Source organism: Terrapene carolina, unplaced genomic scaffold (assembly GCF_002925995.2).
Source record: "Terrapene carolina triunguis isolate 2854851 unplaced genomic scaffold, T_m_triunguis-2.0 Scaffold714, whole genome shotgun sequence".
NCBI classification, from domain to species: Eukaryota; Metazoa; Chordata; order Testudines; family Emydidae; genus Terrapene; species Terrapene triunguis.
In genome coordinates, this window is record NW_020665065.1 from 869,543 (window position 1) to 895,228 (window position 25,686).

Genomic DNA, 25,686 nt, shown 5'->3' on the forward strand with positions numbered 1-25,686 from the left:
CTCAGTAAAGCACTTAAGCATATACTTGACTTTAAGCATACAAATGATCCTATCTTTTTTTTTAGAAAAACACTTAATCATGTGCTTAAAGTTAAGCACGTACTTAAGTCCCATTTAAGTCAACAGCATTTAAGAATGTGTGCAATGGCTTTGCTGAACAGAGATAGATCACACACATACTTAAAATTCAGCATGCGCTTAAGTCCTTTGCTAAATCAGGAGAACTCATTGAGAAAGCCATCCTAGGCTTCAGAATGATGGAAATGATACAATCCTCTCTTTTTTCCCCATACCCATGCAAAACAAGCATCATGCCACAAAGACCCTAGCACATCAGTCCCTGCGGATTCATGCTAGGGAGAGAAATTCTGAGAATACTGGCTGTGCCCAGACTGTAGCTTGCTCTCCTGGACCAAAAATGTCTAAAGACTGATGCATTAATGCTGCCTGCTATCTATTTTCTCCTCATACTCCAATGACTAAAAATAATAACTCTGATAACCCAGTGCATCTGGGGCATATAGATGCCATAAGCTCTACATCAGTATTCCAAAAGATACAAGTTTGTGAGAAATGTCCAACTTCATATAAGTTCTACCTGGAGATTTTGTATAGAAGACCCTGATTTCTGGTTAGGGCAGGCCAGAATATTTCTAAGGAAAGTAAATAATAATTTAGATTATTGCTAAATTATCTTTGTCCAGTGTGTATTTTGTCAGCGCATTGAACATTATACAGCAATATACTGGTAACAAGGTGCATTTCAGTCTGCGCCACCAGGAAACAAAACAAAGGATTTAAGATGTCACGCAAATATCAATAAACAAATATCGAATCCCCACACATTGTACTGTTAACATACAAACAAGGAGCCTGTGGATTTCTTCATTTCCTTTTTTAAAAACATAACAGTGGATTCACTTAGTCTGATTCTGATCTCACTCACACTTGTGCAAAGGAGGAAGAACTCCACTGAAGTCCTCAGAGTGAAACAACGTAAAGCCAGTGTAGGTAGAATCTGAATCAAGCCCAGTATGTTGTTGCATCCATTTCTTTGGGAAGGAGACTTTGCTAAGTTCTCAACCACATGCAATAGCATACTTGCCAGCATTCTTCTTAAAGTGTTACCAAAGTGATGTTTAGCTACATCAGGAAAAGCTGGCTTTCCTATGATGTAGCACTGTTTAATGTTATGCACTTTTGGCCAAAGTGCATTAAAAAAAAATAAAAAAAAATAAAAAAATTCTCTAGAGTTTAAAATAACTAACCAGAAGTTCTACCCAACAAAGTGTAGTTTACACCTCTTTGTCACCAACCTTTCCCACAATAATTTGCTCAAATTAAAAACCTAGTAACAGTTTGCATACATTCTTCTTTGGGCTTTTACTCAGAGGACCCCTAGTGGATTTAATAACCATCATAGGTCCCATCCAAGAAAACAAAGTAAAGACTTTTAAGATTCCCACTAAAAAATCATATGCATACAAAAAATTATTCCGATCTCTACAGGATCTTAGGCTCTGAAACACCCAGATATTAAGAAAGCTTTTTATTGTTAAAAGTTATAAACTGTAAAACAAGCTATCATAGCTAAGGGATTAGGCAGGTTATGTATGTGCTGAAGGAATAAAAAAAAAAAAAGAAGAAGACCTTTCATGTGTATATTGTGTTAGGAAAAACTGTCAGAAAGCACAACCATTCACTGTGAATTTATGTTACTATAAGTGAATACATTAGGATCCCAATGTAGAAGAGGAATTATTGATATCTATGTTCCCTTCAGAACTGATTCTCCGGAGACTCATTCCAGATTTAATAATAATCCATATTCTCCTTCAGAAACTGTAAACTAGCTCTTTGATTTCCCTAGCACTACCATAGATATATGAATCATTAAGATGCTGTAATGACCATAAGTTCAGTATATCATACACCACCTAGAATATTTAATAAAATAAATTCCAAATAATCAATTCATGAAGAATCAACATTTTTACACATCTGTAATAAATGTCTACCTATCAAATCTATCATTAAAGATGGGTGTAAATTATGGCAGCAAAGATTAAAGTAACAGGCACTAATTTTCTTCTACTGTCATGTAAATACTTAAACATGCAGAAATAATGTGTGGCCTCTTCACTGTAACTATTCCATGGGGATTTTATTAAATTCAGTGTGTCCAAGCGCCTTTCAAAATACTCCATGGTTAATAAATGCCCTTGCTACAGACTCTCCCTTTCCCAAGTTACACTTGCTATTTTAATCCACTTTCCATTTTGCTCTGTTCTAGCTAGTCTGTATTGCTTGTTATTTGTTACGGGGTGACAAGGTTCTTAGCCCTAAGCCAGGACACAAATGATAGTGCAGTCCCTGCGCGGCTCATAGGGGTGCATCTCTTTGGCAAAGACACCAGACAGGCCACCCCCACGCAGCAGAGAGGTGGTGGATAGGACATCTCAACCCAGCAAAGTTGTGGCACGGCCACTGGGCAGAGATGCCAGGATCGTGCAGGAAGGCTGTCTTGGAATCTCAGTTTGCTGTCACATTCTAACCTTTTCCTGCCCCTCCCCGTATCGGTGTGTGGGAGGTGTTCTTTGCCTCTCATTGGCTGGCCTCAGTTCAACCCTTCTCTAGGCTTTCCAGAGCAATCTTGCCTCTATGGCTGCCTGGCTCCCTCCTCTCCCCCCCGCCCCCAACCACCCCACTGCCTCCCCATAGTTGAAGTATATTGAGCTTCCAGGATGCTGAGGGTCTGACCAATTGTCTTGTTGGGGGGGATCAGGAAGGAATTTTCCCCCATTGGGTCAAACTGGCAGAGATGTGGTAGGTTTTCACCTTCCTCGCAGCATTAGGTGGGCATAGTTACATTAAAGGAGAAAGAACGGAAGTTTAAATGTTACAAGATAATAAATATTGGAATGTTCAGTTCACCGCAACTCGCACTGGTCTCCATGCAGATAATGGCTTTAAAAGGCCTGGGATTGTGCCTGAAAGGAGAAGGGGAGACCTGAAGTCTTCCAAGACCAAGGCCTCCCTTGGTACCGTTTAATCTCCTTACGGGGTGGAGAGGAAGGAGTGGGAGAGGATTCAGAAGTGAGCTGGGTTCTAGGGACAGGCTGAAGAGGCCCTACTCCAAATTTCTAGTTAAATGGTGGGAACCCTGTAACTCTGCATTGGACCCAGGTAAGTGAGAAGGGCATTGGCACGCCTCCCAGTTGCTAAATTAAAGTTGCAGCCTGCTTCTTAAAATCCATCCCTGTGTCTGTCTTTCATTCCTGCATGTCCTAATCCATCCCAAACCAAACTCAAACGCTACCAAATGCACTAACACGCTCCTCAGTCCTGTTTCTCCCTCCAAGAGGAGTAGCTGACATGGCAGAGAAGCCAGCACCCTTTGCGATGGAGGGGGCTCTGTGAGGAATTCACCACAGCCCTAAAATACGACATTGGGACAGAAATTAGAATCACAAGAACGAACTGCAAGGATATAGCTAGGGAAAAGCTACTTCCCCCACTATGAATCATGGCCGATTGTGACCACCCCATCTCTGAGCCACGTTGGGAGGATATGCAAGGGGAAAATCAGATGAAAGTTAAGCCAACAGAAGTAGAAAAATAAAAGGAGGTTAAAAAAAAAAAACCACCTAATAGCAACCGCCCAGAATAAGTTCATGCAAAACCTGTCACTTCTTTGGGGTAGAGTTTGAATGTTTTTTGTTTGCAACACTGTGCATGTGTGGGCACGCACATTTGTGTGTGCATATGGTATCAGGAGCCTTTCACCTTCAACTCTGTTTTCTTCTCCAAGCTGGTCCTACTCTATTTTGCTGGAATGCATTAAGCAGCCTGACTAAACAATGTGATCCTAATTAGTTTGCAAACTACATAGCGCATCTCTGATGGTGAGTAAAACTCATGTAAATGAAAGTGAATTGGATCAGACTATCCTAGAAAATAGTTTTTGAGATTAGCGTTGCTTGAATATTTGATCTTAGAAGTTGCTTCCACCTCCAGGAATAAATTAGCAATAAATTGTACTGACAATGGCAGTGAACTGAAAGATGTAAAAACAATCTATAGTTTAAGATTGAGTGAGGGACTGTTTTACATACTGCAGAAAAAGCCCATTTGGTCACTTACTAAGAGAAAAAGGTAGTTTGTTCTTAACACGTATTCCAAGCTTCCAAGCTGTAATAATCAATGATGCTATTATCACCAATGTTATACAGCCTATGTAATGTGTATGCTGCATGTTTGGACCCAAATGCTAAAGAAGTCTTTTGTGAATGTTGACATTGATGTTTCAGAGTTTATATAGAAATTGAATACTCTAAAATTTCCATACATGTCCTTGTGGGCTAATCTGTAATAATGTTAAGGGACTGTTATGATAATAATTAAATACAAGTTCTGCATACACAATTGGAATTCTGCAGCTCTCTCCCCACAAGGGAGTTTCTCACTTAATAAAACTCAAATCAAGTTTTAAAAAAGGAAATCACAAAATTTAACGTATTGTAATATATGAAACACATCCAGGGTGGATAATGGTCCACTCTCTAGATATGTAGGGTCCCATCAAATCTCAAACTAGCAAAGTCAAACTCGGTTGATACTTTGATGGGAAACCCCCAGTAAGCACGAAGTGCTGCTGAAAGTGGCCTTGGCAATTCAGTAGTGGCACCCTTCTCTCTCCGTCAGCCTGGTGTTTCAGGGCTATCCAAAGCTGGAATATCTTTCATGTTACACTGAATTTCTGAACATTTAGGACAATAAAAAAAATCCCATTGAACATTTTGTAAGACTTGGGGGTTAATACCATTATCTTGGCAAAATTTCAACTTGGGTAATTACGCTCTGCTTTCTTATATACTCGTCCCTCCCCAATAGTTTCAACTGAATTTAGTGTTGTTTTATTGTTCTAAACAGCTGTGTAGCATTATAGTAAACTGTTAAACAGCTGCTCCCATCAACCCAGAGGTGGCTGCATTACTATATATCCCTTACCTACTTCACAAGTACATTGTTCAGCTAATTAATTACTGGAAAGTGTTTTGAGAGCTCAGATGAAGAGAGCTAGTGGATTGCAAAAAAATATTAGCAGCAAACTCTTGCTACACAGAGTTAGCGTTTTGTTCCATAGCCATAACTTCCATGGCATTTCAGATACCTATATGTGTACCCAAACACAAGTGATTTAAGGACAGGAGAAAGTATTCATTCCCAATTACATTTGGAATCAGGAGGGGACATGAGGTTAATATACTGACTAATCATCTTTGCAGACCTGGGCTCAAATTGGCTAAGGTCACAAATAAAAATGCATTTGGTTGGTTTCCCCAAGTCCCCAGTGGGCTATTAGAAAGCTCACTGCTCAGTAAGACCCATTAAAGCGACTTTGTGAGCTCAGAAAAAGCTCTGGCAATTCCAGGGTTTCTATTTCTTGTTCCTTGTCAGTTTCTCCATTGATTCTACTTTCATTCTTTTGGGGTTCACAATTTTAAAACAAAGGGAAGCTTGCTCCCTTTGCCGGTGTCTAAGTTATCCCTTCTAGTTTCCAGATAAACCTGTTAATCAGAGGTACCAGAATGGAAAGTAGCCTCACAGCATGATACAACCAAATGGTCTCAAAGTAGATTTTCAACTTCTGCTACTGTTTAATGTTATTACTGTGTCCTGGACTTCAGCATGGCTCCGTCACCAGTTATCTAACAGATGTGCATCATCGAAAGATCAAGCCCCGGAGAAGTATTTGCCTAGGGCCAAGAATTCCATTGAGATTCAGAAATGCAGGAATTGTTCTCTTTTGGATGCTGTAGTACTCACTACATTTCCAGCATCTTTCTCTCCTCTCATTTTCCCCATTCTTTCCTCTCTTTGCCCTTGATCCTATTAGCAGATTAAAGGACAGAAGAATTCCCAATTATTAGGAGACCACTTCCTGAATTACTATGACCATAGGACCTCATTCATTTTAGCAACATTTTACTATGCATTCAGGTGTATATGCAATTTATAGACAGAGAGAGAGATTCATGCACAAGGAAAGGCAAATACATTAACTGAACCAACCATCTGTAAATTCAGAGCCGTGTCAGTCGGGAAATAGGCTATTGCTATTTCAACACACCACTTACTATTATTTATTAGTTAAATTTTTTAATTATGTGAATTGATTAGCAACATATCACCAGGGATCCTAACTAATTAGAAATTAAAGAAGGACTATGGATTTGGATCTTGAAAAGAGATATTTAGGGACAGACCAAGTGAACTTCTCACTGTCAGTTTACCCAGAATTTTCTGGAGGATGGTGCGCCAGTTTAACCAAGAAAGTAACATGAAGAAACAGTGACCAATGATGCTAACCTAGACAACTTTTTGATTAAGAATCTCATGGAGTTATTCACCATCACCCTGACATACAAGAGAAGAAATTAAGCAAGTTCTGTTACATTTTCTAGCTTTACTGAAGTTGCTCTACCTGTATTCTCTATATGCACCAAATTCTCCTCTACTGTGTTAATCAACATCTTGAAAATAAGTAATTGATCTAAACTCATTTCAAAAGATTTTTTTTCATCCAAAAGCTAAAATGAGCACAGCACAAAGCATGCTGAGGGCATTCAAGAAGTAATTCATAATAAAAATACACTAAATATAAAACCCTTTTTGAAAATTTGCCTGGTCAGTAATTTCATTGCCAATTTTGTTTCTCCTTTTTGCCTATTAACTGCCATTTTCAAAACTTGACTTGGATACTACCAATGTTCTTGGCTGGCTTCTTTTTAAGTATTTTTCCATCAGCTAGAAGTATGATACCTATTTATCTTCTGGCTGCAAGCAGACCTGAAATGATCTGGCAGTGCCACAAGGCAGACAGTTATTTCATGCCCTGTTAATTCCTAATGTGGTAACTACAATATCATCCCAACTTTAGAAGGAGCTTTTTAAAATCTGTTATCCAAGTGTCCAAGTAAAGAACATCTCATTCTATTTGGAATGAGATCAGAAACATAAGACCACAGCTACATGCCTCAAACAACAAAAGGTGTTGTGAGTTAAACTAGTAAGTAATCAAGAACTTTAGGCAATATTTAATTTTCTGTGGGTAACATTTAGAAGTCACAAAAATGACGAAGGACTTTGTCTACAGTTCAGACTGAAGGTTGTTACTGAGATTTAAGATTGTGAGCCAAATGACCTGGCAGGCAGCAGCAAGACGTCGTCCTACAAGAAGTTAGTTAGGGAGTGATTCAGGGTGTTTTCCGTGCTTGGGCTGGATGATGTGGGCCTGGGATTATCCCAGAGGTGAGGCATTTCCCAAAGCCACTAGAAGATGCAGACCACATCACTTGCAGGCAGAAGGCTTGCAAATGATTTTAGTCCTTTGGAATGAAGATGCTTTTCCAACTACAGGATGAGTGTAGAGTCATGCCCCTGCCATAAAAGAAAGGGAAGGAGAGGGACTGGATTCAAATGGGTAGTGATCATCATCTTCCCTACTTCGGGTGGCTACATCTTTTTTTATTTTTTTGGCTACTACATTGGGAAAATATGAACAACCCTTGCTAAAAATCAGGCAGGCATGGGAGCCACACAGACTCACAAAACTGAGGCCATCTAATGGAAAAAAGTATAGCAATTTTGATACTTAATCCTACACACTTAATGGAGAAGATATTCCCTCCATTTATTAGCCCAGGGCAATACAATCATAGCACCATATGTAATAATGCTGTAAGCTGCATAGATCCAACATTTAAATGTTCAGCCCAGCATGCAGGAGCAGTGGAGAACGCTAATAGACTTGTATCAAGATAGGTATCGCCTATGATTAAGGACCTTGTTCTATATCTTTATTAAAGAACTGATTAGATCACATCTGCAGTAGTACAAGGTCTAGATGTAGTCATCCTAGTAGAAAAAAATGGTGGTAATTAAATTGGAGAGAGTGCAGTGCAGAGCAACAAAAAATGATAAGCAAAAGAGGAGCAAATACGTTAGAAACACTGGCAAGATTTGGACGGTTTAATCTTGAGAAAAAGTATCCTGACAGAAATATTTAAAAATTGTTAAGGGTTATTAAAAATTAAGCATGGTAATCCATATGATGCTGCTTTACTGAGCAAAATTAAGGAGCACAGGAGGGAACATATATAAGAAGAGCTTATAACCTGATTCTGCCATGCGTAGTAAGGGTAAGTAGTACTTCAAAGCACATGCAGCCCAGTGGCGTGTATCAAAGACACTCTGGGTGCGTAGCAGAGAACTCAGATGCCCCTGCAGCACTTCCCACTGGGCTCCAGATGCTACACAGCTACAAGATGCAAGGTTTGCATCCGGACCAGATGTACACCGTTCCCCACAGGAGCGTCCCCAAGAAAGAGCGTGCAACCTGCTAAGCCCCTCTGCAGCCTCAGGGCCCTGGAGGAAGCAGAAGCAAGCAGGGGGAATCCCTGTTGCCACAAGAACTCAGCTAAGGGACACAGCAAATGAGGAGGCACTGGGGTATCCCCAAATAAATAGCCCTCGGCTTACCTAATCCCCCGGGGTTGGGGCAGGACCCCCAGACTTTTGCCTGCTTCCTTCTCCACCATGGAATAATGCCTGGGAATTTCTGTTCTCTCCCCACCCCACCACCAATGCCATAAGGGGATGATCTGTCCCAGTGAAAGCAGCCAGATTTCAGGATAAGGTACTTCACAGAGGGAGGGATGATGGCAGAATGTGGACCGTGAAGAACTATTTTCAGGGCATTCTATTTACCTGCACTGTGCTGGTATTTTCACACCAACAGGCACTACTCCAAAGTAAACATTACACTTAAGACAAAGACTAAGCACCCGATGTATATACCAAGTAGTTCTATCTACCGACAGACACTAGCCAGCTTCACACAACTTCCCCATTCATCTCAATCCAGGCCCTATGGACTCCAGAGCCACAGAATTTCGCTTTTTTTTTAAAAAGATACCATGGAATCCACCATTTTTTGTAGACAGGTGCCAAACGTTATATTTTCGGTCTCCCTGCTCCGCCTACTGCTTTCCAGCTTTCTCTACGAGTGTGAAATGCATAGTCCTTGCACTGTTTCATGGAAGTAGGCAGCAGGGGGTCAGGGAGCCAGAACTAGAGTCCAGATTGCAGGCAGAGAGTGAAGGAACCAGAAGCTAGGTGCCTAGAGAACAGAACAACAGTAAAAATGCATGTAGCCAGGAGATGAGCTATCCCTTCCCATGGCACACACGAGGCAGTGTGGGGGGAAGGCAACTGTCAGCCAAGTTGCCTAGAAACCACCCAGGAGCCACGGCCCAGGAAGTGAAGGTGGTTTAGCTAATGATCTGAGAAGAAAAAAAATCCATCCTCAAAAATAATCACTGATGACTATAGATAAGGCTGTTTGAGTTCCTGCTTGAGCATGAAGAGGAAACATACTGCATTAAAATACTTTCCACAAGATAAAACTCTGATTTACACATAAAAAACAGCAAGTGAATGAATTCCTACAACTAGCACTGTTTGATACAGAAGCAGACTTATTTGAAATGATTAATAGAGTTCAATATACAACTACATAAAGCATTACAATAGACTATTGGTATGTCAAACTTAGAAAGAGCATCCTGCATCTGCTGGAAGCCCTAGATGAAATCTATTTAATCACCTAAGACATGTTATTTGCAATGACATTTTTTTAACATTCAGGATTCCCAAAGTGAATCATGATTAAATGGTTGTAGGTCTAAAGAGTCTTCTGTTTTAGTACAAAGTAGGGACCTAAACAACATCCAGCTCCGATTGTGCTGACTCCTTGGAGAAGAATTTTCATCCTTTATGGGTGAAGTTGCTCTTCATTACTGAAGGGATATGAAACTTTAGGAACTTGGAAGATTAATTTGATTCTGAATCTGAATCCTTCTCATGGCATCAGATGTCGCTCACAGCACAAATAAGACTATCCCATCTCTGGGCCACGCTGTGCATACCCTCTATGTTGTTAAATTCCATAAGTTTTCCTTCTCTGAGTATTGTTCTATGAAGAGATTATTTCAGTCAGATCTTTTGACACAGTCCTCCGGCTGCCCAATGGCATGATTGCCATGACCGATGCTCAGGCTTCATGCTTAACACATGTCCAAATATTTCTATCCTCTTTTCTGGATAACTTTAAAAAGATAAAGGGTTACTGAACTATCTGATGGATCTTGGCCTTTGTTATTCATAGACTCTAAGGCCAGAAGGAAGCATTGTGATCATTTGGTTTGATCTCCTGAATAGCACAGGGCAGAGAACTGCCCCAGGATAATTTCTAGAGCAGATCTTTTAGAAAACATCCAAACTTGATTTAAAAATGGTCAGTGATGGAGAATCTACCATGACACTTGGTAAATTGTTAAAATAGTTAAATACTCTCTCCATTAAAAAGGTATGCCTTATTTCCAAATAAATTCATTCCATGTAATGGCTAGTATTTTTCTAGTGCATTTGCTTTCTAAGGCTTTTAGATGTCTGTCTATATCTTTATTGCCTGCTTTCACATCCATATGTTAAGATGGAAATAACATTTGAATTGAAGATTCGGTGATTGATCTTTAAGTTGCCGATTTTTGATAACCAAATCTTCTTTAAGCTGGTAAGTGCCTCTGTCACCTTGCCAATTTATGATGTTATTTCCTTCTGGACATCCCCACTGGCTTGCATGTTACTGTCAACATATGTAAATTAACTCATTTCTTGTATTCCTTTGCCTTCTAAAGTAATGCTTGGGTAGGGAGTTGCTGGGCCTCTCATTAGATTTGTTTTTTTCCTAACTTTTTTTTGCAATGCTGCAGTCTTTCCGTCTTCACATGAGCTGAAGTAGACTCTTTTCACATAACGGGTTTATTTAAAAAAATGGCTGATGACAAATTGCTATCTATAGTCATGAGTGTCCTAATCAATGGTCACAGTTCTGTAGATGGGCTTCCTGGTGACTGTTTTTGGTAGTCTGCATTTTAATGTTCATTGCAGTCAATTAAATCATGCTGTGAAAAACCTGAGCAAAGAGTTTACAGAATTTCTAGTATAGTAACATTTCTTTGCTCATCGTAATAAAAAGTATTGGTATTAGACATTAAAATTATAGAGCAAAGTTGCATCTCTGGTGTAATATAACAAAACCCATTTATGCTATTTTAAACATAATAAACTCAATAATATGTATTGCAAAATGTAATAATGATAAAGTGCCTAGAAGATACTTCAGTATGGTAAGGTAATCCATTGAACTCAAGTGGTCTTGTAAATTCAGTAAACAGTAAATTCTGCAACACAATACCAGATGCAGAAAAAAATATCTGGGCTCGCATTTTCCTTTAGCACATCATTGCTAAAGTACGTCTCAAGGCTACCGTGAAACAGGAGAGGATAGTGCACTAGGTTAGGCTGCAGTACCATCACTATGCTGATGATACGCAGCTGTATTTCTGTTTCATCCGACACAGATGGTGCAATTTGTTTTAAGCTTTCCCAAATTCAGGTCTAGATTGGGATTTGGATGGCAGCAAACTGTCTGGTGCTCAATCTGGATAAAAGAGAGGTGGTGCTAGTTAGGGTCCCGATTCAGCAAATTATTTAAGCATGTGCTTAACTTTACCCACGTGAATACCCCCAATGACATCAACAGAATTACTGACATACTTGATGTTAAGCAAATGTTTAAGTGTCTTGCTGAATTTGGGGCTCATTGGTATAACAATTAAAGGGAATGTTGCAGGTAATATACTGCCCATTTTGTTACTAAACTTTATCGCTTCTAGATGGCCAGACAGCTGTAGTGGTCAAAAGTTATTTTAATCTGCACTTGGCAGAAAGATTGTGACCATTCCTTGCCACAGTACTCTAGACCTGTGTCACTTTTGGATGAGGTTATTGTAATGCACTTGATTTGGGCGTCAATATAGATTTACCATTGCTATATGTGCCTAGAGACACTGATTATACACCGCCATCAAGTACAATAGGAGTTATAGCCACGTAGCTGAGAGCAGCATTGGGTCTATTAGAACAGGCACATGGTATAAACTGAAAACAAACAAACAATTCCATCAATAAAGGTTATTTAAATATATTAATGACACTCATGAGGCCTCCATCAGGAATGATCTGTCTAGGAAAGGGATGTACACACACAGGCATGTGTGTGGGAGCGTGCCCCCACACATGCACAATTCTCTAATCACTTTCCTAGAATGGAGTTTTCCTTGATGCTTGTTAAGCCCTTTCCTCATTTTGATCTTAAGTATGGAGTAAACCTGTCTTTCGTGTTTTGGGGACTTAATGATGCAAAGCAAATCATGCGTAGTAGAGGCTCAACTATTTGGGCAGCCAGGGTCACTTCCCCATTTGGCAAAATTAGAAAATAAAATGAGATTTAAATAAATGCACCTTTTCTCCACTTCCCCATTCAAAATATTAATGCAACTGAATAGCTTTTCCTGATGCAAGATTCAAGAAGAGGCAACTGCTCCAAGGAGTCACTGTGTAGTGAAATATACATATTCTAGGAGAGAATTTATAAGCTACATCAGCATCAGGACTTTGAACAGCCCAGCAAAGAACAGCAGAACAATAAGAGGCACTTTCAAAACATGTCTTGAATTAGGGTCCAATCCTGCTCCTACTGAAGTCAATGTAAATTCCACTCCTGTTTCCCTAGGAGGAAGATCAAGTCCTTCGTGTAAAATCAGGTCAAGTTACAGTGACCTATTTGAAATTCTGAATGACAGTCACCAAGTAGTAAGTGCATATTAATCATATACACGTCAAGGCACTGACGCTTACCCATTTCTAAGAGAGATAAGACTTGCAAATGATTAGCAACCCATGCTTGAGATGTTTGCATGCCTTTGTAAATAACTGCTATAGAAAAGTGTGCACCTTGGAAAAAACATTTTCCAACACTTCAATATCTTCAACAACACTCTGACTCCTTAACTATAGAGTGGGCAATATTCTGATGAAGTGAAGCCACATTTAGCTTTTACTAAAAACTATAATACTGATTTTAGGGGGAAAACAGGAATTCAACAAATATACATATAGTATTTACAACTTCACATTAACAAGAGCAATTAATGGAAGCACTGCTCTTTCACTGCTCCTTCCGCTGAAAGGCAAACCCTTTGTTCTCCTACCTCCACTCCCTGGACCTTCAGTTTCATGTGATCCTCTCTGGTGGTTTTCCCATCTTTCCTCTTTTTCCAGCAATATCCATCTTTCCTGTATTTCACCTTCTTCCTGTTGTACAGTATCATAGAACCATTCTGTGGTCTGAAAACAAGAAACAGATGAATTACGTAAAGAAACACACTAGAAAAATGTATGATGAAAGATATTTAGACCACAAAGTCTCTACAGAAAAGCAATATTCTACATTTGGCTTAACATATTTTTTCACCTTTGATTGCTGCACACCAGATTAACTATGTTTTATGGTCTGCAAAAATTTACTTGGGATTTTGTACCTAATGAATTAAATGTGTCAATGATAGTTATAAAAAAATATTCCGTTAGTACTATCCACTGTCTGACCATGATATATTAGCCGTAGGCTAAGCTATGCTCTAAAAATAGAAGAAAAAGAAGGTGAAAGAGAAAGGATGCTGGTTATTTTATTGTACACAGTCTCTCATCTAGTTTTAAAGGAACTTCTACCACATCTTTTAATCCATCAAACAGGATTAGGTAATAAGAAGGTTTAACAGCAGTTGAATGAATATGTTAGCAAAAAATAAATAGAAAAGGCATTAATTTATACCAGAATACATGGTATTCATTGCACGCACTTTAGATCAATGTTAAACCTAAAATAGCTCTTTCATTTTTGTTCATCATCTTAACTTCAAAGCTACCTGAACACATTTTCCACTTAGGAATCATCTATTGAAGTTTTGGGATATCAATAGGAAAGCATAACTATTTGTCCAATATACAGTCATTAATATCTTTTTGGTACACTACAATATTTTGTTGAAATGTTTCACCATATGCTAAACTGATATAGCAGAAATGCCATTTTTCTGTAACATAAAAAGAAATCACTAAAAAGACACCATGCATCACATGCAGACAGTAATGTAGATGGTTGCAAAAATTTACAGTGGTACATTAGTCACAGTAATTTGGCTTTGGAACACCAAGAACAGAAAGAAATACAACAACATTAGCAGCAGCAGCAGCAATAAACAACTTTCATAGAAAAGCTTTCACTGGCAACATTTGATAAAGTAAAACTCCTGAACTTGTATAAACAAAACAAATTAACATACAGAAACCTTTGAGGAAAAATCTACACAATATACTTCACACCAATTTCTACAGAATTCAATTTTAAAAAACATTTTTCTGTCTGGGCACCTGTATTTTCAGAAGGAGCAAAGAATTATTTGGAACTAATAAATGCTACTCAACATTTTCAGTGCCAGCAGAGAGTTTCAATATAGCTCCCAGCCAAGAAAGCTCTTTAAACAAGCCAAATTAAGTGGTCTGTTTTATACAATATTGGCTTGTGGTTTCAAAGCCACATCAGAGGTGAAAAAAGCAATACTTAGACCAGCTGGAAAAACATCCCCCCCCCCACTTTTATGCTTCACACATAGACATTCCAACAAGATAAACAGAAGAGTATCATCTTATTCAGATTTTCACACTCCCATTTTCTGTAAAAATGCAGATTGCCACTATTTGAAAGTGGTAACATGTAACAATGTTTTATTACATAGGAATAATGCAGTAACAAAACAGTAACTGTTGTAAATGAGGTTAATAATAATTCACACCAACACTGGACTAAATACTCAATTAAGCTCAGGTCATCATTATACACCATATGCTATTGACATGTTTCTTCTGAGCCTTACCCCAGCTGAAATGATCTAGACTGAGCTAATATTCTTGTCTTTATTGTATGTCAAAACAAAGCGCATAAACAATGTGGAGAGACTGCGACAAAACAACATACCTGTTCTCTGCTTCTGCACTTGCTCCTCGCCTTCATGTATATAAGTAAAGCGATGTTCATTCTGAAATATTACCTAATCTGCCTTCCGTCTCTTTCCCTAAATAATGCCCTGCAAGGTATACAGAATCATACCCACCATATGGAACACAACTAACATGGACAAGAAACTTCAAATCTCTTTCACCATGAAGATGAACCTACCATATCCAAGCAACCTGACTGAATTCTATTTATAAATATAGAGAAAAGACACTCTAGCAGCCAGTTTCCTGTCACTTTTAAGCCAAACAATAATATCCACCATATTGGCATTTCTTCTGTGATGTCTAAATACACTAACCAAATTCTATCACCACCTGGTTTGCAAAAAGGGAGTGGGGAACACGACTTTGTGCCTTGTATTGGGCCAAGCTACTGTGAGCACCTGAATAAAACAAAGGATCATGTACAGCCTCCGTGCACAATTCTCCAAATGCAAAGTTGCTAGGAACTGAGGTGGCTGTTCCAGAGTCTGGGCTGTGAGTAATTAATACTATGCAAACCCACAGTTCTCTACCTGCTACTCAGACGGGCTGGAGCATCGAGATGAGCATCTCCAATTTCTCTGATATTTTTCTTTGTTTGCTGGGGCTTTTATTAACATTTTAACACACATCTTGGTAGCACCTAAAGGCCTCCTCCAGGTGGATGCCAAAACACAAGTTACAGTCCCAGCCCCAAAGAGCTTTTAGTCTGACTAGCACATGGTCATGAAATGTTTCCATAGCAACTCTGTTGCACACTGCATTACTCTTTGTTAATATTTATACTTGGATAGCACCCAGAGTCTACAATCAGCCCCAGTACAAACATACATGAAGTTTCTGTCCAAAAGAGTCCAAACCCTAAGAAAACCAGTAACAAAAAGAGCAGGGGGAGAGATGGTTATAGTATCAGGTACACATGTGCAATTCTTAAGTGCCCACTATTCTCATCTGCCCCAAGACATCATTAATTAGCTGATTTTAAGCATCTCAGCAGAGATGGGTATAGAGGAGAGGTTTGAAGGAGAAGAGAGCAAGGAGACTTATGGATCAGTTTAGGGAGGATGTTCCATGCAGACAGGGCAGAATGGAAGGAGGCGCAGAGAGAGTAACACAATAAGTGACAAGAAGGGATAAGTAAAAAGAGGCAGATTTGTGAATGGCCCCGAAGGTGAAAACAAGAAACTCGAATGTGATGCAGTGAAACAGTTGGACCCAATGGACGGGTTCAAAGAGGTGGTGATATGGTCAGAGCAGTGGAAAAGGAAGGCAATCCACAGAGCTGCTTCTTGTATGGACTGGAGAGTGGGAATAGGGAAGCCAGAGAGGAGGCGGTTTTAGTTATCAAGATCAGAGAGGGGGAAGGCCTGGATGAGAATTTTGGTGGTCTGGATAGGAAGAAAAGGGTGAACCTTAGACATTTGTATTGATTTTGTATTCTGTGTTTACAGTGCATGAATACACAATTTTACATTTAAAATATAACAAAATGTTAATTGTATTCTTAACAAGAGATACCCAAGTGCTTTCCAAGGCCAATGAAACAGCAAAAGAAATATAAAAGAAAGGAGCCCAATGATTGCTTAGCCACTACTATAATACCACCAGCTGGCAGTTACATAGCCCTTTTCATCTGAGCATCTCCTAGCACTCTTCATATATGCCACAGGGCCATTTTCATACCTACAATATTTTTTCACCATCAGCTTTCTAGCAGAGTGTCTCAGGCATCTTGTAATAAGATCTCAATTGAGCAGAATAATGTCAAACGTCTTACGCTCCTTCCTGCTAATCTTACTGTGCAGCAGGATAACTGCTACCTGTTTCCACTCCTAAGCATCTGAGCCAGAGCTGGATGTCACCAGGAAGCTTTCACCCCGACTATCTCTCAGCGGAAGGGCTTTATGAACATTTTGATATAATCCTATAATAATTAACTGGATTAAATCTGGCATCATTCTCAAGACCAAATCTACCACTTTTTGAGTGGACCAGAACTAAGGATTCTTAAAGTTGCTTCCATGCTGTATTGCTACACAACCTTCTGAAAAATTAACCTTTTCGTGTCAACGAAACTACAGTCTTGATTTGACAGACCTGCAGATAGTGCTGGATGAATTCAGTAAAGATATTACATATGTTGTTAGTGTTTATTCTACAAAGTTCTAGTCATTTCACCTGTCAACTCAAACTCTCTTCAAAACCTCAAAGACTGGTGTTTGTCATACCCACTGAAGTATGCCTGGTGGCTCACAAATCACCACCTTTTTAGGGCAGGTGGCGAAGAAAGTGGTGATGGGGCAGCTCCAGTCACTTCTGAAGTCCATAAAACTCCTCAGTCCTGATCAGTTTGGTTTCAGCACTTAGATACTACGGTGAAATAGGAAAACCTATGCAAGACAGATTTAGATTAGGATATTGCATGGAGATGGTATCAATACCTTTGACTGATGATTTACTTCTAGTGATAGATGTCAAAAGGTGTCTCTGGTTTCTGATACCTTTGACTGGAATGTTACGTTGGTGTGGATTGGGTGGTTCTTTCCTCACTCAGATTTCACAGGGTGACATTGTGTAATTTCTCTTCTTCCCTGATAATGCTCTAATACATGGCTGTCGGGGGGTTCAGTCCCACCAGCCCTTCTGTTCATTGTGCATACAAGTCTTTGGGTGAGAGTGAGGAATTATGATTAAGGATAAGATTCTGTCATGGTTATTTTTAGTAAAAGTCACGGATACATCATAGGCAATAAACAAAAACTCACGGAAGCCGTGACCTGTCTGTGACTTTTGCTGCTGTGGTTCCATGGTTTCCCCTGCCACCATGGTGGCTGGGAGCTGTGGGGTTCGGACCTGCAGGGTGACCATATTTCCCAAAGAGAAAACAGGACACCCCCAGCTGCTTGCCTGAGGAGGCTGCCTCCCCCCCCATGCGACGCTGTCACTGGAACCTTTCAGGGGGCCCCCTGTTGCCTGCAGCTGCTGTCGCCAGAACCCTGCCAGGACCCCCCGGCTGCCAGCTCCAGAGTCCTGCAGCCCCAGAGGCTGAAACAGAGAATGTCATGGAGGTCTCTGGAAGTCATTCTGGTAAATTCTCAGAATGGAGAGGGGTAACTAGTGGTGTTCCCCAAGGGTCAGTCCTCGGACCAATCCTATTCAACTTATTTATAAATGATCTGAAGAAAGGGGTAAACAGTGAGGTGGCAAAGTTTGCAGATGATACTAAACTGCTCAAGATAGTTAAGACCAAAGCAGACTGTGATGAACTTCAAAAAGATCTCACAAAACTAAGTGATTGGGCAACAAAATGGCAAATGAAATTTAATGTGGATAAATGTAAAGTAATGCACACTGGAAAAAATAACCCCAACTATACATACAGTATGATGGGGGCTAATTTAGCTACAACAAGTCAGGAAAAAGATCTTGGAGTCATCGTGGATAGTTCTCTGAAGATGTCCGCGCAGTGTGCAGAGGCGGTCAAAAAAGCAAACAGGATGTTAGGGATCATTAAAAAGGGGATAGAGAATAAGACTGAGAATATATTATTGCCCTTATATACATCGATGATACGCCCACATCTCGAATACTGCCTACAGATGTGGTCTCCTCATCTAAAAAAAGATATACTGGTACTAGAAAAGGTTCAGAAAAGGGCAACTAAAATGATTAGGGGTTTGGAACGGGTCCCATATGAGGAGAGATTAAAGAGGCTAGAACTCTTCAGCTTGGAAAAGAGGAGACTAAGGGGGGATATGATAGAGGTATATAAAATCTTGAGTGATGTGGAGAAAGTGGATAAGGAAAAGTTATTTACTTATTCCCATAATACAAGAACTAGGGGTCACCAAATGAAATTAATAGGCAGCAGGTTTAAAACAAATACAAGGAAGTTCTTCTTCACGCAGCGCACAGTCAACTTGTGGAACTCCTTACCTGAGGAGGTTGTGAAGGCTAGGACTATAACAGCGTTTAAAGGAGAACTGGATAAATTCATGGTGGTTAAGTTCATTAATGGCTATTAGCCAGGATGGGTAAGGAATGGTGTCCCTAGCCTCTGTTTGTCAGAGGATGGAGATAGATGGCAGGAGAGAGATCACTTGATCATTGTCTGTTAGGTCCACTCCCTCTGGGGCACCTGGCATTGGTCACTGTCGGTAGACAGGATACTGGGCTAGATGGACCTTTGGTCTGACCCGGTACAGCCGTTCTTATGTTCTTATGTTGTTCTTAAGTCATGGATTTTGTGACTTCCATGACCTCCGTGACATAAATGTAGCCTTACTTATGATCTGTAACGTGCATACAACAATTCTATTATTCCTTTTCATCAGCCCAAATGTTTCTGTTTACTTGCTTTCTCAGATTATCACTAGCACTATCAATATGGTCTTAGTTTCTTTATGGTATTGTTTGATTGGATATGCTGAACTGATGAAGGGTGAGACACTGAGTCATTTTGACTTTGATTTTGTTACAGCTACTTTTGTCACAAAGAACTACACAAAACACTAAATATAGAAATCAATCATGAAAAGTTCTACACACCCACTTGATTGGGCTGAGTAATTTTTTGATGGGTGATTAGACTATCATTCATTTTCTCATTACCATCATCATTAAAGCATGAGTGGGTGACCAGATTGTGTACCTGGCCTAGTACAATTTCATGATGATTTTGCAAGGCTGAAATAAATAAAGCTCTTTAAAACACACACACACACACACACACACACACCCTACCTTTCCTTCTATTACACAGCACGGAACAGAGTAAGATGTCACTGGACGACACACAGCTAATATGGTTTGGTTAAAAAAATCTAGTAAGTTACAACCTTTTGTTCCCAGTTTCTCTACTTAAAAAAATGCCTCTTACAAATCTTGGGAAAGTCTCTGACTTTGATAGCACTGTTTCAAGTTGGTTTAATGCCTACAGAAAACAGCTGTTTCTTGGGTATCTTCATAAAAATGAGGAACAATTTTAACCTGATATAAATTGTTCCTATATTTCTCTCTTGTTGTAAGAAAAAATAGAGAAGGTACGTCTCCTGTGCTTATCTCTGTCTCACACAAACAGAGCCAGGAGTAATAAATTGATGGTTACAGCAAGGCTGAAGAGATCAAGATCTGATACAAATCCTCAGAATGCACAATTGGTATATTACAAAACCCGATCTCATCTAAAGGCTTTGCCTGTATACTTACATTCAGGAATACCACTCAAACTTTTACAGGATATTCAAGATTTTAGGAGGAAGAAAGTTGCATACCTGAACTTAGATTCTTCTGTGATCATAGTTTCTTACTGGACTATTCTAGTTTATGTTTATAGGAGGTTTGTAAGGGAAATAAATTAAACCTGTGCTGCATTTGGTCAGATATGAAAAGCAATTGCCTTTTTTTTTTTATTCTTCACCTGGAACCATAGCAATAATAAGTAGTACTAGAATGGAAACACCAATTTACTTTATTTGATTAGCTCCTAGTTTGCAGCTCCACAGCCATCTTCATTTCATTAAAATAAGTCTATATTGGAAATAATAAAATAGTATTTTAATATTATTGCATAATGGAAAGAATACGAACCAAAATAATCTACACATACTGTAAGCTCTAGCTCCTCTTGCAGTTTTACTGCTGATACAGGGTGAGGCGAATTAAAAGAATACTGGGAACATATTTGTCATGTTTCACATACAAGTGATTTTCAGTATTTTAAAACAATACCTGGTTCTGCTAATAATTACTCAATTACTATATTTACAGAAAACCAGTAATTCAAAAATTACTTTTTGCTTTTAACTACACATGTATACTATATTTGTGCCAGCTTTCCATCAATAGAAAGCATCACAGTTATTAAAACTAGGTAACATTTCTTTGTCTGTGCATGTTAATATCTAGAAATGAAATGTATTCACTAATGTCTGATAAACCAAAAATATCTCCTTGTTATCGCCTTGATAATTCTGACCCATAGACCAAGCCATAGCTGAGCATGTCATTAGCTGACTATATAAGCAGCTGTGACATAAGGTCTGTCAAATTTTGAAATCTTGGAGTAATTATTTTTTTAAGTGGAAATTTGATTCTCATGTTCTAGTTACATCAGATGGGTCTCAAAGGGATACATTTATACACACAGACACACCTGAGAATGTTTAAGCAAATATTGGCATGCCTTATACCTGAGCTTCCCCTACCTAAGGAGGTCTGATGGGTTCTGAGAGCTTGGGGAGGGGAAGTCAGGGGAGCCCAAGGGTCTGGGGGAGCCCTTGGCTGGTGGAGTCTCAGAGCCTAAAGGGGGAAAGTGGGGGACAGGTGGCAAGGCAGTAGGAGCCTTAGGCCTGTGGGGGGCTCTTGGAGCCTGAGGTGGGGAGAGGCAGTGGGGGCCCTGGGAGACTGGAACAGCCCTCCTCCCTCCCAGGGCCGGCTCCAGCCACCAGCTTAGCAAGCAGGTGCTTGGGGCGGCCACTCCAGAGAGGGGCGGCACGTCCAGCTATTCTGCGGCAATTCGGCAGAGGGTCCCTCACTCCCGCTCGGAGCGAAGGACCTCCCGCCGAATTGCCGCTGCAGGTTGCGATCACGTCTTTTTTTTTTTTTTCCTGTTTTGGGGGGGGCAAAACCCCGGGACCCGGCCCTGCTCCCTCCCCATCATTTCCTTACTAGCCAGAGTCCCCTTCCCTCCTGAGCGCTCTACAGTGCCTAGGTGCCATGAAGAGAGCAGAGATGGAGGAGGCAGACCAGCACTCCCCAGAGGCCAGCAGCAGGAATTGCACCTGCTGCTCTGAACCCAGCCAATGTGAGGGCAGGGGAGATGGGACAGAGCAGACGGGGTTTGTGCAGCCTGTGAGATGCAGGCCCCCAGGCTGCTCTGGTGATGCTGAGCTGAGGCCTAACGTGCTGCGTGGGGCCTGGTTGATACTGTTCAGAGGGCCTGCTGCCAAGTGAGGTTAATGGAAAAGCGGTTTCTGTTTCCACATGTATTTATCCTTTAAGGTCCCTTACTCGCCTGCAGGGTTGACCTGAAATACTGCACTGGCAGCCAAGCAAACCTTCCCCACACTCTCGCTACAATGCTCACCATTTCTCCCACTAGGAAATGGACTGCGGGCTGAAATTTGAAATACAAAGCAGAGCCTCCTAGGTTTGAGGATCTGTTGGGGACAGGAAGGTTGGTATATTTTCAGAGTGGGAAACAGGGAGTGTGGAAAAAGGAAAATATTTTAAAGCAAATATCTGCAATTCTGTTGTGTAAATATAGAATGTAAGTTTATTTCCAAGTACCTACCATCACGTACAATCTTGAATTTTCATGAACATGTCTGTCTAGAGCAGTGGTTTTCAACCTTTTTCATTTGCGGACTCCTAAAAAATGTCAACTGGAGGTGCGGACCCCTCTGGAAATCTTAGATGTAGTCTGCAGATCCACAGGCATCCGCGGACCACAGCTTGAAAACCACTGTTCTATGGTAATGACAACCTTTCGTGGACCCCTTAGTCATAGTTGTAAACCATGTAAAACATAGTTGTTCAAAAGGGCAGAAAATAGGGAGACAGGAATTATTGTAACTACATAAAATACAGGAGTTTGAACATATTTTTATAACATATTTAAAGAAATAGGTTGCCTACATTTGTTGGGAATTAATTATGCATTATTGTTTATTGCTATTGAATACTGAGTTATTAATTGTATATTATTTAATATCAGATGTCATTCTCCCTAATGTACACTTAATAAAAAGAAAAGATGGGACTATCCCCTCTGGATCGGGTCATTAATCAAATCGCAGGCCAGCAGAAAGCCCTGTTTTCTTTTTTTCCATAATACTGTCATGCACACTGAATACATTTATCAACCAGAGATACAAAAGGACAGCGGTGAATAAAGTAATTTAATTGTATCCCTTCAAGTAGAGAGGCACTGGAAACTGACCCTGACGATATGCAAATACTGAAAGCATGTGTTAAGTGAAACAAAAATTATCTATAATTACTACAGCTGTGCTGCCCAGAGCAATGCCAATAATACAGGGCTGTTAATTTTTCATCTGAATAAAATGTTTTTCAGGCGCTCACAGTGTGGTAGCTTTCCCTTGTATTGGGCTTAAATCTAGCACACAGGTGTTCTCAGCCCACAAAGTCAGTCTTTTTATAAATAATTATAATCTCTGGATGGACCATGCTAGCAGTGTGTGTCTGTAACACCACATCCTCTTAGCAGGTTACTAGGAAAAATATAAGTGTAAGTGGGTTCTGCTGGCTCACACAGACTGTTTACTCATTACTTGAGCTGACTGAAAAATCGGAACTTTTTGACCCAGAAAATTTCAAATGAAACAAAACAAAACAAAAAAATCTTCATTTCCTATGACATTTTTCGAAAGTGTTCAAAACTTTTGTCAAAACAATTTGTAATTAAAAGGTTCATTTTAATCATTTTGAAACAAAATATTTTAATTTTTATTTAAATCAAATGGAACAAATTCAAAAACACATTTTTCTTCCTTTCTATACCTTTTTCTCCCTCCCAAATGAAAAATGGGAGAGAAGGGAGAAAACCAGATATTTTTCATTTAGATTTAATACAATTCAAATTGAAACTTTTTTTTAATTGATTAGATTGAAACTTTTAATTTGGAACGGTTTTGTCAAAAACTGGAAAATTGCAATTGATACCATTTTGGGGTGAAAATATTCAAATCTTTTGAAGCTTTGTTTTGTTTGGTCAGAAAGCCTTTTGACCAGCCCTCCTCATTACCCCCACTCTCCCAGATTTAATGCATATGGCTTTCCACACACGAGATCTACAGAGTGGGCTCAACAGTCCAGGTGGAGGATGCCTGAAAGAGCCACATCTGGTGAGAAGGTTTCAGCTAAACTTTACATGATCTTATTGTTAATTTCTGTGTTAATAAAAACAAATCCCGGGAAGGAATGAAACTGTGACACAGCACAGTGTATAGACTGTCTGATAGCAGGTTGGGACAGGCACCTGTTCATAATGCTTATTTTTCTCATTTCAAGCTTCCTTTATGCTCTGGACACAAAGTTTCACAGTGCCCACTCTGAGGCAGAGAACTTACCCCGAAGACAGACCCTCCAGGACTGAGAAATCTTCACACACTTTTCTAAATCTCTGGCTGCTGACATCACTGCCTTCTATCAGGTGTGCCCAGATTACAGTATCAATGCCTATCTTATTGCCTGTTACCGAAGTGCTGTAATAGACATGTGATATAAAAATATGGGCTGAAATCCTGGCTCCACTGGCATTAATGGGCGCTTTCCCATTGAGTTCAATGGAGCACGGATTTTTACCCTGGTAGGAAGGAAAGATGAATATATAAGAAAAGGAAGGAATCCAAGATGGCTGCAATGTACCGTCTAATGAAGCTGACATTAACAGCACAGTTAGAAAGCAAACAGATTGCTAAATTTTTCTGGGACATTTTATACCTCGGCACAACAGACTAAAAGGCAGGAGTATTCATAGTTCTGAGAGTCATTAGTGTGCTTCAGTCAGACCTTTCCCCTTATCTTAAATGAATGAGAAAATGAACCAGAGATACTTGCTGAAGGAAACCACTGCTGAGTAACACAAGTTTCACATATATTCTGAAAAAACCTTGTGTCCATGAAATGACAATTCATCCTTACAACAGCTCCTGACTTGTCATATTCTAACAATTTCTTAATAATCTAATACAAACAAACAAAAATTTATCTGTCATCTCTTAGCAAAGAGGATTAACCATATCAAATGGTGTTTGTTCTGCAGGTGAGAAATGCAGGGATGAGCTAAAAACTGGTGAAGGGAAAAATCCCACGTGTTCTGATGGAGATTTTCACACTCAGCAAAAATCTTTTAAAAGATTTTGTTTTGTTTATGATAGATAAATGGTATTAGAAAGGAATGGTGCAGGAACAATAACAATGCTGAAACTTCATAAATGGCATTTCTATTTATTATTATTCAACACCACCACAGATGTGCACAATACTTTACATAAACAAACATTGGAGTCCCTAGATTCAAAAACATCCCACCCCTGCAATCAGATCTACTACTATGGACCCTTGCCCAAGAGCAGAGCCCCACTCGATGGCCTTGCCATCAAGTCCCACTAAGAGAGCTGCCACTCAAAGGGGATGCTGTAGTTATCAGAGCCTAGGGTGAGCATTTTGGGAGCCATGGTATGCGATGGTCTCAGCAGAAGGCCTTAGATTCTGGAACTCCTTAATGCAAGAGATCAGGATGAGCCCTGTTCCCATCAGGGAAGAGCCACCCTTTCACACAGCAATCCATCAGTACCAAGGACAGAAGAACAGCCCATAATATTTTTTTCATAAACTATAAAAAGAAAAAGGGAAAAAGCCCTGAATAGAGGAGAGTGGTGTTCTTCATGAACAAAGAGTGTGTGATCATTAATTCCGATCCCACTTGGAGGGGCTTGGCTATCAGCTCTGTATGACACTATTTGCTTAACACTGAAATAGAACAGAGTACTTTAAGGATGAAGTTTAAGTTATAACTATGGATTTCCTCTCTTTTATAACTCTGTGGCATTTAAAAGCTGCCTGTAAGTCTCCTCAGGTTTCTTGTTTGTGGCCTGGGGGAAGGAGGACAGGAAGAATCATTATGAAGCA

General features: G+C 39.8%; 1 protein-coding gene across 1 annotated transcript in view; it reads right to left on the reverse strand.

Moving 5' to 3' along the window:
* CAMTA1 (calmodulin binding transcription activator 1) overlaps positions 1 to 25,686 on the reverse strand; it is an 878,634-nt gene that overhangs the window by 545,298 nt on the left and 307,650 nt on the right. Inside the window, exon 4 of the mRNA XM_024207910.2 lies at positions 13,182 to 13,317. Coding sequence (XP_024063678.2) covers positions 13,182 to 13,317 — 136 coding nt within the window. The remainder of the gene's footprint in view (positions 1 to 13,181; positions 13,318 to 25,686) is intronic.